Source organism: Platichthys flesus, chromosome 12 (genome assembly GCF_949316205.1).
Source record: "Platichthys flesus chromosome 12, fPlaFle2.1, whole genome shotgun sequence".
Classification (NCBI taxonomy): domain Eukaryota; kingdom Metazoa; phylum Chordata; class Actinopteri; order Pleuronectiformes; family Pleuronectidae; genus Platichthys; species Platichthys flesus.
In genome coordinates this window covers 18620660-18637500 of record NC_084956.1, presented here as the reverse complement: position 1 = coordinate 18637500, position 16841 = coordinate 18620660, and the positions used below count along the sequence as shown (strand labels likewise).

At 45.9% G+C, this 16841-nt stretch overlaps 1 protein-coding gene across 1 annotated transcript in view; it reads right to left on the bottom strand.

The window, feature by feature from the left end:
- Positions 1-1766: 1766 nt before the first annotated feature.
- The window catches only part of dntt (deoxynucleotidyltransferase, terminal), an 82630-nt gene continuing 67555 nt past the window's right edge, over positions 1767-16841 (bottom strand). Inside the window, exon 11 of the mRNA XM_062401511.1 lies at positions 1767-1853. Coding sequence (XP_062257495.1) covers positions 1767-1853 — 87 coding nt within the window. The remainder of the gene's footprint in view (positions 1854-16841) is intronic.

Genomic DNA, 16841 nt, shown 5'->3' with positions numbered 1-16841 from the left:
GAGGAAATCTGGGATAAACCAGAGGCGGATTGGAAAGTGGGTTGGATGTGGGGTGGACCTCAGGACATGACAAGTCATCACTTGAGACATGAGTCAGGCTACATCCATACCGATACTTTATTGTTTTAAAACCAAAACGATCTCTGTCCACAAAAATGTTTTAGCTCCATGTGAGTAACAATCCCTGTCCAAATCAAGACACCTTTAAACAAATGTCATATAACCACTCACATACACTGCTCATATGCATGCTGGTGTCAACAGAATGGATTGTCTACACTGCAGTTAATTGCTTTGCGACAGTAAATACTGAAAATAAGAAGAAAAAAAATGAAAAGTGAGAGCAGGGATTTCCTGACTGTAGTGGTGCATTCAAACCAAACAAGAAGCAATAAAATGACAAACAAAGTCACTGCAAAGCCGCGAAGAGACACACATTTTGCATCACTAGCATGGGACAACACGAACAGCGTGACACAATAGATGCAACATTTGCATATTGAGCTAAGATAATGTTAATAGTAATAGTAATGTAATAGTGTTTGGCCATTTATCCTCCAATTAAACCTACGTCGACTGGACAGTGCTGGCTTCCCCAGCATTTCTACAACAGGTATAGGCAGCAATTGTATTCCCCTCAGCCAGTAGTCCACCCATCCTCTTTTCCAGAGGAGAACAGAGCGATATTCCCAGCTTGTGATAACAGCACAGGTGTAATGTATTGTCTTCACTGCAGGTAGTACAGTCATGGCGAGTAAGAACCAATCAGGAATACCGGTGATTGAGTTAACAGATCCGTTAACACCTGTCAATACTACAATGCAGTCTCACAGTTTTCAAACTAACACAGGGCCAGCAGCATTTTCAAACTTATCCACTTTTGTCCTACAGAGCCACCATACTTTTGAAAAATAAGGACAAGAATCCTGATAAACAACCTTCATACATGAGCCAAAGTCAAAGCAATAAGATAATGGATGTTTTATGAACTGGAGCCAGAGTCGCTTTGAATGCCAAGATCCATCCGTGTGGTTAGTGGACTCATTTACCTTCCGTCTGAATTCCTCCTAATTTCCCGGTGCAGCTGAGTGCCTCTAATTTCAGCCGAGCATCTGGGGAAGGGGACTCATTGTGGAACAAGAGCGGAGGCTATGGGTCTTTGGTTAGCAGAATGCCAGCTAAATGATCTCCAGTGGACGTAGGTTTAAATGGAGGCTGAATGGCGACACCAAACGCTCCTCTATCTGAAACTCATTACCCGCCTCTCAATTCCCCGGAGACCTGGCTCAGCTTCACGCCGAGCACTTTCCTGCCAGGAGGAGGGTGATTACAACATTTTGCTCTACAAAAGCTCCCCTCCCCCTCACTTTCCTCATAGTTTCCTGTCTTTTCGCTCCTTTCTCTCCGTGGTCACCCTCTTTTGCTTCCCTCTGCGTTTCTTTCACGCTCTCCCTCTCTCTCCTGCACCTCGCAGGCTCCTGAGACGATTCGTCCTCTTGTCTGATTTCTCTTTGTGTCCTGACCATGATTACAACACTTACACAGAGAGGCAAGACGAGAATGGTGAAGGAGTGTTCACACGCAAACAGACAATAAGGAATTATAAATCATAAAGCGGCACGTAATCCATACGACAACAACGAATGCAATGGCAACAACGACGCATAACTGTATGGAATTAAAAAGCTGTTTGAAAGCGAATCCCAGCAGAGCAAGCAGACACTGTTGTACGCGGGGTGTATCATCCAGTCAGGGAGGAGCAGAGCCTACGCATTTCTCTGCCAAGGCTCGATGTACTCGAGACCCAGATGGGCAAAGATGTCCTTTTCAGTCGTAGCTGCCAGGAACTTGTTCTAGAGAGAGGACAAACAAACAGAAAGTCATGGACTTGTGGAGAAATGTGCCGGAATTTGTCACCAGAGCTGATCCACAGATTCTCAGCTTCAGGCTTCACCATTCCTCACGATGTTCATGTTCTCACAACCGTAACTTCTTCAAGCTGTCAATTTTATTTAGAACTTTATTCGCGTCTAGGCCCACACATGCCTTGGCTGTGCAGATTTACATTTGACCGTCCACCTCGCTCCCGACCCATAAACACTTTAACCTTGCTCTAAGTGATCGCACTTTTCAGCAGATGAGTATTTTTTCCTGACAAATCATGACAGGGCTATTAACGGCTGGCCGTCGACCAACGCCATGTGATGGGTTATTTCCCTGTTGGAGCGATGACGAGGCTTGACTCACCTTGGGAGTGAGACAGCCCGGAGTGAGAGGGAGAGAAAGAGGACTCTGATTCTGACACATCCTGCCCTCAAGTGCTAAACTGGACCTGACACGTCGCGAAGAGAAGGCGGAAAAACCGAGAGCACGTCAGCTCCCGCTGCCAGCGGACTGAGATAACTGAGAGCAACCAGTACGCAGTGAGAGAGAGAGGGGAAAACACTACAAGGCAAGTCTCCCCCCCACTCTGGCTTGTTTTTTATAATGCAAATGACAGGTTGGCCACGTGACAGGGAGGTTTATGTGCACAATGCATTACGCTCATTTCATCTTTTTAAAGTCTAATTTGCACATTTCTGGCTGTTCTTTGTATTTTTGTCAATTATTTCTTTCACTTACGGTGACATTGAACAAAGTAATTGCTGAGACCAGCGAGCATGGAGAAAGTTGTTACAGCAAAGTCTGACAGGCCAAAAAATAAAGGCCAGAAAAAAGGTCTGTAAAATGTAAATGAGGTAAAATGGAGTTACAGTTAAGAGATTAGAAAAACATTGGTTGATTTCTCCTGGAGAGATGTTTATGAGTATCTTCAGCTCTTTACAACATGACATGAGACTGCAGACAGGGAAATGAACAGTAAGGTAAAAGAGAAATGTGTCTGTAAAAGAACTCCATTCAATGTCCAGATGAAACAGAAACACAAAGTTGCAGAAACACAATTAAGTTGGTTTCCCTCATGGAGCATTTGATTTGATTGACAGATTTGTGCTGCTCCATGTGTCCTTGCCTCCTGTCGTCCTCTCACCGTGCTGTCAGTCATCCATCTCGGGTGATTCCCATCACAAGTGGACAGCTTTAAAAACAGGTGGTAGGTGCTCTGCCACATTCTTTCAGCAGTGTGAACGTGTCCTGGGCCGCATTAAAGACAGCTGTCAGCTGACGCCCTCCAACCCGCTACAAATTCATTATGAGCTGAAAAACATTTCAAACGTCTAAATGTTTCCCAAACATTAATTTATCTATGGTGGCCGTAAATATCAACTCGGACTGCCACATATTTATTTTCCTTTTGCATTTCCTTTTTTTTTTATTTATACGATTTCAAAAGTGTAATTTCCTTGTAGAAATGCGTGCAGCAAAACATATTGACGATTTGGACCCATCTGCTATTGTAAGAAACAGATTGTTTTTACATTTTATGTAAACATCAAGATCGAGATTATGTTGTCGTGAGAAGTGTAAAAAAATGTGAAACTGTGGCGGGACAAATTTGAATATGTTGGGCTGTCACAGTCTAGATGAATGATAATAAACATTGAAACATATAACCAGGATTATTATAGATACTATTTATTATTATTATTATTATTGATTCAAGGAGGTTTGTTGTGATATGCTTGTAGATTTGACTACGATTTGACTCTTCTTCATCATAAACTAAATGCTTGTGCACATTGCTCTTCCAAACTTTATGTTGAAATACCTTGGGGATGCTATGTTTGGGAATTATGGCCCAAAATAAAAAAATGAGACCCAAGTTGTTCACTTCTGAACGTCTGGGGAGTCTGTTCTGTGGATCAATTCCCATCACTCATTTTCTCTTGCACACAAAAACGTTTATCATTGCTGTCTTGGGGAACATAACAGTATATTTTTGGTAAAACTGTATTATTTTTGTGTGAAACTATCCAAAGCCTATTAAAGTTGTCCACCGCTGCCTGTAGTTCTTCACTGTTCTCATAACCCTGAGCCCGTTTATTGCTCTAACCACTCAAAACACATGAAATACAGACACACATAGCTGCGATTTATGGTGCTGTAAGCTACTCTCTATTACACAGATATAAAAAATATGCAGAGATGAAAAGTGGAGGCAGTGGATGAGGACGAAAACAGGAAAGAGAGGAAAGTGCTGGATAAGGCTGGTGTGATTTGTAGTAAATCCTGATTTCTTACAGCACATGACAGGGCTTACTGTTCAGAGGGAACTCTGGAGATCCAACTAAAGGGGAGAACACAGGGCACAGATGAGATTCTCAACATTACCATTTCAGCCATTGTCCTGGATCAGGGGTAAAGCCCTCTCTCCGCTGCACTGTCCACTTTCCTCAATTCCTGCAATCCTTACATGCCCTCCGGGAGATGCTGCTTTATTTACTTAGCACAACACAGTGTGGGCTCTCAGAGAGATAAATCCACAAACCTTATGTACCTCTGAGTTCTCGCCTTCAGGGAAACTGCAGTGGAATGGGAAAAGCGGCTTTTATTATTTTTGGGGTTTTTTGGTTTTATCAAAAGGAGCTTAGAGTTCAGCCATAGAGCAGCAGGTAATTAGAGAGAGAGAGAGAGGTTATCCATCTGAGATGCTCACATGCTCAGTGACCGGAAAGCCATCCGCACCACAAGCCAGAATAGAAGAGGTGGGTTTTACCGCGAGCCAGTGTCCTTGACTTATTAAGCTGCTAATCAGCTCCATGTTTTTCTGTCCGCCACGTAATGACATCCCTCGTGGACGGGAACACATATCAGCTCCTGCGAAACATCTGCCCTTTCTCTGCTGCCCGTCATCCTCTCTCTGCCACCCGGCCCACCGCTTGACGGATGGAGCTGATGGACATGGCTGCCCGCCCGACTCCAAACCCGACTCAACTGACACATCAAAGAGAGAGAGAGAGAGAGGGAGGGAGACGGAGAGATAAAGAGATGGAGGGACAAACCTGGAGAGCTGCTCAACCCGATCAGCCGACCTGCCAGCAAGCATGCGAAGGACAGAAACACAGAGGGAGCTCACTAGCCAACGAAATAAGGATTTTCACCACAGAACTTAAACATCATATTGGATTTAATAAAATCCATATGTGTTTGACTATCAGCTCAATGTGGATTCATAAACTTGTTTTACTATTTCAAGCTGGCAACACAAAATCATTTGTTTCATTGTCTGTAAAAAATGTATTTTGTTACGTTGTCACCCTGGATATTGTCGAACTCAGACTGCGTCCACACACATATGGAAGATGGTGAATGGTTTGCATTTATATGCACTTTAGTCTTTATGACCATTAAAAGCAAAGCTATCAGGAGCAATTTGGAGTTCAGTTTCTTGCCTAAAGAATGGAGGAGACTGACCGCCAACCTGCTGGATACTGAACGACCCGCTCTACCTCCTAAGCCAGAGGAGCCAAACACATATCTAACATTGAGTATAAAAAAGCCTTAATACAACAGTGAGTTTCAAATTCATTAAAGTGCCAGCCACTTGGTGGTTGTAGGGCCCTTATTTTCCCAGACAGACCCTCGATGTCCAAAATATTTTCTCAGACTTCACAACTCAAAAGGTTGGTTCTTACATGTGTTCAGGAGCTATTCGATCATCCTGAAGCCGCATCTATTAGAACTTGGGTATGAGGTAAATGAAAATCTGCATGTTGAACAATATGTAATCTAGTAATGAATCGGATTGTGGACTAATTTAAGAAATCCGATGTCCAGCACCAAACACATAAAAGAGAATGTGTTTATTATTAAACACATGAACGAGGAGAAAATATACTTCAAGTATAAAAGTATGCCTATGTCCAGTCTGTGTGGGCAGCCATGAGAAACATGTGTCACAACCATCTGTGGAATCTGCATTAAACTGTATATTTTTTAACACATGTGAAAATGTTTCATATCTATATAAGGGTTTCCAGTAAAGACCTACATGTCTCCTGTTTTCATCTGATAAACATCAAACATCTGGTGCAGACGGCCCAGCTGACCTTATCATTATTACATTTTCACAACGCCGTCTGACAAAATCAACTTACAGGTTAATGGCACCAGATGGATGGAGGGAATAGATTTAACCATCTTAGTTTGGAAACACAAGTTCACATGAATCACGACTCCAAATGTATCGTACGCTATTAGTCTGTGTTTGCTGAGACATACAAACATCATGAGATGAAAATATGTAACATTGCTACGCTGCCCCAAGTCGTCAAAACCATTTAATGCAGATCATTTTAAAAACATATTTTACCCAGACTGTATTGTACTGTAGTCAACATCCGTCTATTTAAAAGTCAACTTGATAATTAAGACTTTTAAAAGATTAAACCAGAGAAAAACAAATAATATATGAGGGATAATCTTGTATAAAAACTGCAACATTAGGCAGGGAGATATGTCTTATGAAACGCACAGAGGAATACAGGAGAGAACCAAGCTAAAGGTCACACACAGAGAAGTATGCAAACACAACCTGAAATCTATGCAAATTCCCTTACACAAAGTCACTGGTAGGAAAATGTATTTTAACAAAAACCTCTGTAAGTGTGCTATCATTTCATTTTCTGCTGCGACTGTCTGCTCGGCTACATCAACCAATTACCTCGTATCAAGAGCTGGAGAGCAGAGGTCAAACTGAATGGCAGACGCCCATAAAGCTTTCAAAAGCATGGGTTTCACCATGCTGCTGAGGTGAATGCTGTTCTTATCCACAGGTCTAACAGCTGAGGACATAGACCTTTATACAAGGAGTCTAAGTTAAGCTTCCATCAGAGGAGACACACTCGAAAGCAGACAGGAAAGGGATGTTGAGAGAAAAATACATTGCAGGTTATCAAATCAGCTAATGTTCTGTTTCCTTTTTTTTTTGGACAATCTTCCTCTGACAGTTAGAAATATATTACTGTACTGCTAAGAGATCAAGAAAAAAAAAATCATCTGATTGCCTCTAAGTTAATTTGTCTTTATTGCAGCTCACAGGAAAGGGCTGACAGGGGCAGGAAAAAAAGTGGGAAATCGATTATGTCCGTGTGTCTTCCTGCTGTAACGATCCACCGCACGCCCACACTTCCCCTGTGCTCCTGTCTGCAGGAGCTCAGTCCAGAGGACACATCGAGTTACCAGAGAGGGCACAGACACCTCACTAATCACACCAGCAATTAGTGCAAGCGCCATAAAGCACCGCCGCCTATAAAACAGCTACTGAGTTTAGTGTTATCGTCATTACCTATCTTTCCTTGGCTTGCTAATCAGCCTGTGCATTGGGCAGAGAGGCAGACGGCTCACGAATAATGAATTCCTAATCAGAAACAATGGGATCCTCCCCTGACGTCCCCGGTGTAATGGCTCTTTGCTTGTGTGGAGGAGTAAACATTTGCAAATCAAAGATATTCAGTTGATTAGGCAGGCCGAAGGTAATGAACAGATACAGTAACACGTCTGAGAGAAGTGTCATAAAAGATTGTTGGATAGTCCTTACAACTGTAATAACTTTGAGTTTTATTCTACTTTGACTCTCAAAGTAAAGTATATTCATCCCATGTGTTTTCAGAAAAATATGTTGTATATATTGTGGTGTGTTTTTATCTCACCAAGAATTAAAAGAAAGTTCCTCGTTGTTGGCACGTTTTAAATTCATATTTATAATCGCAGTTGATTTATTACTTTAAATAACAACTTTAAAATGGCCTGAGGTTCTCCTTTACAAAACTACAGATCATTTGTCACTACCTTCAGTCGGTGGATTGAGCTGAACATGTCTTCTTCTACATCATCCGATTAACTACAGCAGTTGTAGACATCGGTCTGAAGATTGTGTTGGTTGCTTAACAGACCTTTCAAAACTGCTCAAAATAACAGCAGTTTTGCAAATCATTCAAACTTATCTAAAAGACAAGTGAATAGTAAAAAGGTCAATTCAGTTTAACTATAAGAAACAGTGACTCTAAAAGCTTCTTTGCTGATAAAACAGTAATTGCTGTTGAAATAATTCTGAAGTAGCTGTAGAGCATTAAGAAAGGTCAAGCTATCAGACCATTTGAACAGGCAGCTTTAGAAACATACACTACACTAGTTTACATATACTTGAAAAAGTGAACACCCTCTATGGATGGGCCTCCCCCCTAATTTTCCAATGAATGCTGAAACTAAACCCCTGAACCGCCACATTATCCCTACCCCTCCGTCCCAACAGGTATTAGGACAGCCTACCCCTACACGTGAATTGACAAAACGAAGGGGTAGGGTCAAAGGGTGAAATGGGATTGGGCCTTAAGCAGGCCACTGCCTTAAGGACCTGTGCTGTGGAGGTGGTGATCAGCAGGCCTGGTCCTCTACACTGACTGATGATGGTGAGTGTGTCAAGTATCATGTTCTCTTCTGCAGGGGGATCGGCCTGAACTTGTAACTTATTATATAGGTGATAATGGTTATTTACAGATAGTTTAAAGAGCTTAAGAGCAATTTTACAGCAGCTGAAACTATTTCATGTTCTGACCCCAAGTGGCTGAACAGAGAGTGTCCCTTCACCATGACAGGTGGTAACAGAGTAGTGGTAAAATAAAAAGTACACATTTTAAGTTTATTAACTTAATTCGTATTTTCCCCCTGAAATGCAACATGTCCATTGGACAATTGCATTGACAAGACGTGATTTTGTTGCCATGACTTTAATATGCATTTATTAGCCTGTAATTCTCCTGAAGTTCATCACCCAAGTCCGGACACGCTTGTGAACTTGGGATGTGTGAGAGTGACTAGATGAAGCTCTCCTTTATCTGCACAGCCTGTAATTGTACCTTGACTCTTCCCCACATGGACCCAAACAGAACACTCTTCTAATGATAACAATAAATTAACTTTCTCTGCTCCATTGAAGCCCATAAATAATTAATTGCTTTGTTAAAGAGGGGCTGGTTTTGCATAACTGATTTGTTTCCTGCAGTGTGATTGGATGCTGCTGTCACAGCATTTCTTTCGAACCGATCAATGTAAAAAAATCGGTAAAATTTGTGCTTCTTTTGAGAATATTTAGATCACAACTTCATACTGAAATGAGCAAGGATCTTCTGACTCATTTTGAGTCTCAAAATGGCAGAGGCCACAATTCATGAGATGGGGAAGAAATGTGCTATAAGGTTAGACCACACATTGTTTATAAAGACGTATCTCCATTATCCAAATATAAAGTCAATTAACCCAGCATACAAACGCTGCCATCTTGTCTGTACAGTATGATAAAGATGTGGTAGTGAGGTCCCGCTTCTAACTTGCAGTCAACCAATTGTGAGCCAGTCTCAGCTGTCAATCATGTTTCACCCCATTATAATACCCACAAATAACAAAAATAAAAACGTGTATTAATAATGACTTAAAACAGAAACCATCTAGAGACAAATTCATTTTACATGTACTTTGACGTAAAACATGGAGGCGTGATTATATAGGACTTTTACATTTCCACTGCTTATTACTAAGATCTTGTGGAAACTATATAATGAAAATTAAGTCAACAAAATACCACTGAAATTAAGTTTATTATAATATTGGTTTGAATACAGAACTTATATGTCAGGTTTCTGAAGGTAAAGTTGACTTATTTACAGGGACAAAGTTCATCAGTCAAAGGGAGGGGACTGCTGACTGCCATCAGCCTAAACAGAGCTCAACACAGCGAGGTTCTCTTTCTTAGCATTCGTTTCGATGTCTCACTATGGGATACGCCCCTCGCGCGTATTCACAGAAGCACTTATTCCAATTCGCCAACCCTGATAGGCTGGCAGTCGTGACGTCCGCGTCAAGGTGCCGCACCTTAAATAAGGTGGACGCAGCGTCACACGTCATTCAAACACCTCTTCTCGCTTCACGAACAAGCAATTTTCTAATCGGCGTTGATGCTAACTAGCTGCTGTCCACAGACCAGAGCTAACACCTCCATCGCCGGACGCTAGTGGAATAAACGCCGATGCGACTGCCTTCACCATAGGTAGTTGCTTCTATTTGATTAGCTAAACGGCACCGGGAGCCTGCGGTCACCACACTGCCTGCCATCGGAGCTAGCTAAAAGCGACTATCACTCCAGATAATTTGCTCCCCTTTAGCACACCAAGCTAAATGGATCAAGCTGCAAAGCTTCCTTCCACCTCGCAACCAGGCGATGCCCATCGCCTGTGCACCTGTGGAAATAAAATATCGAGCATGGACACTCACCAGGTCTGCTCCGCGTGTCTCGGGCTGGAACATGCCCGCGCCGCTGCCGCAACGCGAGCTTGTGCGCCGACTGCGCCCGCTTCACAGCGAAGAGTCTCCGCCGACGACTAGCACGCCAAGCTAGCGTCTCTGAGAGGGACCCGATCCTTTCCAGTGCCACTACCGAGGAACCCCAACCCGGTGTGGACGAGGAGGACGCTCCCGAATCAGAGATTCGGCGCTGGGGCTCCACGCTGGATTTGCTTGACCCGCTAACGGAGCCACCCCTCATGTTGGATTATGAGGAGGAGGATGAGTCCGACGGCGGGGATTGTCTGGTGTCGGACGGTGACGACGAGGATTATGAATCCTGCTTTGTCCCACCTTCACAGGCTCTCAGCTCTCCAAGCCCTGCAAAGGGCTCGGTTGGGACGATTACGCCCCAGCCCAGTGGCGATATGCACGATGTGTGTAAACGCGCCGCAGAGAGACTGAAGATTCCATGGCCCGCGGTCGTGGCGGAGGCCCCAAGGTCCCGCTACGAGGGGAAGAAATTACCCCAAGCAAAGAGGGCTGCGAGACAACTTCTCCCGGTGTTCCCGGAACTCCTGGAGGAAGTTACCGCCTCATGGAAACATAACCCTTACTCCAGCAAAACCACCATTCAAGGTGCGTCTTCCTTGGATATTGAAGGAATGGATAAGCATGCCATGGCCCGCATGCCTCCCATGGAGCCCCTGGTGGCAGCACACCTTCATCCACGGCTGTCAGCTGCCTCATCCAGGGCCCCCACACTTCCCACGAAAGCAGATCGCTTCCAATCTGCCATGACTGAGCGAGCTTATAAAGCAGCGGCTTTGACGGTGAGGGCTCTCAACGTCACCTCCATGTTGTCAGCTTACCAAGCGGAGCTTTTTGATGACATAGCCGACATGCCCGAAAGTTCCGCGTGGGACGAGATCACCACAATCGCGGATATCTGCCTACGCGTACAGCGATGCGCTGTACAGGCGGCAGGGAAGTGCATGTCGGTGTTGGTGTTACAAGAGAGGACGAGATGGCTGAATTTGACCAATCTGTCTGATAGAGAAAAGGAGGACATCCTGGACATCCCGAGGGTGTCTTCGGCTCCGCCCTCGCCTCAATGCAAAAGCGCTGTGAGGCGAAGAAAAAGGAGGATGAGGCGCTACAGCTCTGCCTTCCGAGGAAAGCACCTGTCGCGGCGCCTCCGCCCCCCCGGCAGACTTTCACTCAGGTTGCCTCTAGGAGCACCGCTCCTGCTTTCCGCATCCCGAAGCGCCCCAGGGCTCAACCGGGTGCGAACACCAACGGCCCCCCGGAAACGAAGCCCGCTTGGCCGAGAAAGCCCTTCTATTCCCCGTCAACCCAGGCTGCTCAACCGGGTCCGTCGACCAGTCAGCAGGCCAGGAGGAAGAAGAAGGCGACTTAGCGGTCAACCCCACCGCGAGCGGAGCTGCCACCCGTTCCCTGTTCACTGGCAGCCCAGCTATCACGTGTGTTAGGGGAGAAATTACCCAGTGCCACCCATCCCTCTCGGCGACGCGTGAGCCCAGAGCTCAGTTTGTGCGTCCCAGTAAAGAGGCGGAGAGACATGTTTCAGATGTGGGATTGTTCAACGCCACATCAATGTCTCACAAGCACGCACACAGGGTTTGTGTTAATAAAAAGTTTTCAACTGACGTATCCAGGCTCACAGCTGAGGGCGCAGGGTTGCAAAATCATAAAAACACGAAAACATAACCAACGAAACACAGCGGTGCAGAGCACACTGTTGTTCCCTATAACACCACAAGGGGGAAGCAGCGTCCCACCTGTGGTGAAACATCCTGTTCCGCTCGCTCCGAGCCTATCAGACCGCGCATGCGCAGTGATACTCGGAAGTGCGCAGCTGGTACGGGCCCCCAAAGATCGTCTGTGTCAGACAGAGCTTCACTCCCCCCTAACTTTGAGGCTAGAGAGTTGGAAAGCATGCACAGCGTCAGAATGGGTATTGAGAACACTGGCCAAAGGCTACAGGCTTCAATTCGCCACAATGCCCCCCCGTTTTCCCGGCCTCATCGCTTCCCGTGCGCAGGGAGAGTCGGCCCGGGTGTTACGGGAAGAAATATCAGCTCTATTAAACAAAAGAGCCATACGAATAGTGCCACACAGGCAGGGACTGGAGGGTTTCTATTCGAGGTATTTCCTGGTCCCAAAGAAAGGGGGGACCTCATTACGTCCCATCCTGGACCTTCGCATTTTGAACTCGTATCTCAGGAGATACAAGTTTCGCATGCTGACACACTCAACGCTGATACGTTTGATCCGACCGGGGGACTGGTTCACATCAATCGATCTGAAAGACGCGTATTTTCACATTCCCATTTATCCTCCGCACAGGAAATATCTGAGGTTCGCTTTTCAGGGCACAGTGTACGAGTATCTGGTACTCCCATTTGGCCTGTCACTGAGCCCGAGGGTGTTTGTGAAATGTGTCGACGCCGCTATAGCTCCCCTCAGGGAGCGGGGTTTACGCGTGGACACTTATCTGGACGACTGGCTGCTGCTGGCGCGCTCAGAGCAAGAGGCTGCGGCGCACACGAGCATTGTACTGACTCACCTGGCCGATCTCGGTTTTGTGGTGAACAGGGAAAAGAGTGTGTTAACGCCGAGACAGGAAATTGCCTTTCTGGGTCTCACGTTAAATTCACTGAACTACACGGCTCGCCTGTCAGCCGAGAGAGTGCGCACTTTCAGGTCCACTCTCTCTCATTTTCCATAACACGTCGGGTCACGTACGGACTGTGCCTCAGGTTATTGGGACTGATGGCCTCAACAATATTGGTGGTGAGGCTGGGCAGGCTGTACATGAGAGATTTTCAGCGCTGGGTGGCTTCTCTCAGACTGGATCCTGTGCGCCACAGACGCCGCAGTGTAACGGCTTGCGCGTCCTGCGTCCTCGCGCTGCTACCATGGCAACGCCCGTCTATGTTGACAGCGGGGGTGAGCATGGGCGCAATACCTGCCAGAAAAGTGGTCACAACGGACGCCAGCCTGTCAGGCTGGGGCGGTGTGTTCGAGGGCAGAGCCGCGAATGGGATGTGGAGCACAGATCTCAAACATGCCCATATAAATTATCTGGAGTTGATGGCAGTGTTTCTGACGCTGAAACATTTTCTGCCGTTCCTCCGGGGACATCATGTGTTAGTGAGGACGGACAATACGACCACGGTGGCGTATATCAATCGTCAGGGGGGTCTACGTTCTCTACAGTTACACACTCTTGCACGCAGACTGATATTGTGGGGCGAGGAGCATCTCCTCTCAGTGAGAGCGACTCACGTTCCCGGAATTCAGAATGTGGGTGCAGACCTTTTGTCCAGGGGAAATCCTCTCTACGCGGAGTGGAAACTTCACCCGGCTGTAGTAGCTCAGATTTGGTCACATTTCGGCCGCGCAACAGTGGATCTGTTTGCGTCGAGTGGGAACACACAGTGCCCACTGTTCTTCTCCCTGCACGACCAGAGCGCACCGCTGGGGCTGGATGCGTTCGCTCACGAGTGGCCGCGCGTCCCGCTTTACGCTTTTCCACCTCTGGCTCTGATTCCCCCGACACTGCTCAGGGTGCGGGAGAATCGACTGTCAGTAATTTTGATCGCTCCTCACTGGCCGTCCATGCACTGGCTGGCGGAAGTGAGACAGCTCCTCCACGGCCACCCATGGCCTCTCCCGCTGCGCAGGGACCTGCTCTCCCAGGCGCGCGGACAGATATTTCACCCTCACCCGGAGCGCCTCGCCCTGTGGGCTTGGCCCGTGAGTGGTTTAATCTGAGCCTGACTGGATTATCAAAAAATGTTGTTACCACAATTCAGAATGCCAGAGCATCATCCACTAGGTCTCTTTATGACTGTAAGTGGAGGTTGTTTGAGGATTGGTGTGCTAAGGCACAGGAAATCCCTTTTCAATGTCCAGTTGGTACAGTCCTGTCCTTCCTGCAGGACTTGATTGATCAAAAGAGGGCATTTTCTACTGTCAAAGTTTACTTGGCAGCTATTTCTGCTTGCCATGTTGGATTTGATGGAAAACCAGTGGGCCAACACCCTCTGGTTTGTCGTTTTATGAAGGGTGCACGGAGGTTGCTGCCCATCTCTAAGACTATGTCACCATCATGGGATCTAGCAGTGGTGCTTGGAGCCCTCTCTAGTCATCCTTTTGAACCATTGGATAACGTGGACATGAAAACGTTATCCTTGAAGGTGGCTCTGTTATTGGCTTTGGCTACAGCTAAACGTGTAAGTGATATTCACGCTTTATCTGTACATCCAGCATGTATGCGGTTCACCCCGGGGAACCTTGGGGTGACGCTGAGACCGAATCCTGCATTTGTTCCAAAGGTTGTTAAACCATGCTCCCCAGTGGAACTGTCAGCTTTTCAGCCACCTCCCTATGGTTCTGCAGAACAGCAGCGGTTACACATGCTGTGCCCTGTCCGTGCCTTACACACATATGTGGAAAGGACGAGGAGCTTTAGAAAAGGGGATCAGTTGTTTGTGTCCTGGGCTAAGCCCCACTGGGGCAAACCTGTCACCAAACAAAGACTTTCTCACTGGATAGTGGATGCCATTGCATTGGCCTACTCCAGCTCAGGCCTTCAGGTTCCGACTGGTTTACGGGCACATTCTACTAGAGGTCTCGCGACCTCTTGGGCCCTGTTCAAGGGAGTCTCTATCCAAGACATCTGCGCTGCAGCTAGCTGGTCTTCTCCCCTCACATTTGCGAGGTACTACAGGTTGGATGTCACATCCCCTAGCCTGACCCACGCTGTCTTGAGCGTGGGCTCCAATGTGGATCTCACATTTAAGTGAGAGAGGGGCTGGTGGTCAGTCACTGAGATAAGCTTGTCTGGCAATACGGGAGTCTCCATATCCCATAGTGAGACATCGAAACGAATGCTAAGAAAGAGAACTTTAGGTTACTTTCGTAACCCCGGTTCTCTGAGTAGCATGAGTGAGATGTCTCACCAGACCGCCCTTCTTGCTACTGGGGTGAAGCGAGAAGAGGTGTGCTTGTTTTGAATGACGTGTGACGCCGCGTCCACCTTATTTAAGGTGCGGCACCTTGACGCGGACGTCACGACTGCCAGCCTATCAGGGCTGGCGAATTGGAATAAGTGCTTCTGTAAATACGCGCGAGGGGCGTATCCCATAGTGAGACATCTCACTCATGCTACTCAGAGAACCGGGGTTACGAAAGTAACCTAAAGTTCTGGAAGCAAAAAATCCCATTGATTTTCTGAGAAGATATTTTGATAATGAGCCATAATATTGTTATTGTTACAATGTTATATGCGGCACAAGTCCATATGACACCAACTTTGAAAGAAGCTGTTTCAAAATCACAGCTACGATCTGATGATTCTATGATATATTTTGATTATCCCGGGGCAACCACGATATCTCTTTCTTACATGCTGCGGTAATTTAGAGATGACGAATGGAGGGTAAAGGGCTGAAAATCACTGCAACAAGGTTCAATTCAAAAAGAGGCGCTGGAAGTCATTGTTAAGGTATAATACTCAATGGTTTATGGAATGCATTTTTTTTTTTCCAGTTTCCAAATTTTTCATGGATAAAATCAAAGGTTTTATGGCCACAATTCATCTTGCGGCTGGTCGGCCTGGATCCATGCTCAAAATTCTTTTTAAACGGTAAATCCTCCGGAACCATAGCTGTTCTTAAAGAAGGCAGTCGCTGTTACGCTCCAAATCTGTGCCTCCACTGTCGGTGAATTATCTCAGTGTGACTCTGTAACCACAGCATTGGAAGTGGTGTGAGCACAGCACAAATTTAAAGCAGCAGGTTTGTATCTCAGTGAACTCAGTGTTCTATTTCTATGACAGCACTGGTGGGCTTTCATGAGGCATTTTGCTAGATGAACATACTGGAGCTTTTGTTTCTTGATGGCACTCTTTTTGTATTTGGTACTTCGCTACGATGGTGAATGTGCCATTGGGAATTCAAAAGTGCAATATAGTACTTTTCTGTAATAATGGAGCAGTGCAGGGTTATTTTGGTGCCAGAATGTGTCAAAGAGAGACTTGGTCCGAGTAAAATGTTAGAGGAAGCAAGATATTTTCATTGATTTAACAAATATATCGACCGATTCCTAAATAATAAAGGATTTTCTCTCTAACCACCTTATCCTGCTGGCTGTGCTTTTAATGATTATCATCCAAGACAGAAGTGCCATATGCGTCATGAGTTAAAACGCTGGCAAATGCCATCCTTCCTCAATATCAATGAACACTCTCCGACATTGTGAAATGGCTCTCTAAGGATCCAGGAACATGTAGCCAAATGTGATATCTCCTCCCACACAAATGTAATTTAAGGGACCATATAATCACTTCAGAGTCCCATTGGGACACTGTTGTGGTGAATTTTTGCTCTGAACTCTTCTCTCCATCAGAACATGGTAGCTCAGAGCAGCCTGCTTTTAAAAGAGATGAAAAGAAGTGACGCGATTTGTCATGGCTCATGTCGGAGCCTCCACTGGCTGATTAATGTATTCCTCCTAATCACACCCTGGTTCCAAGACACTGTGGCCACAAGGTGACGGAAAAAAAGTTGCCACATCCTGTGCATCATTACAGAAAT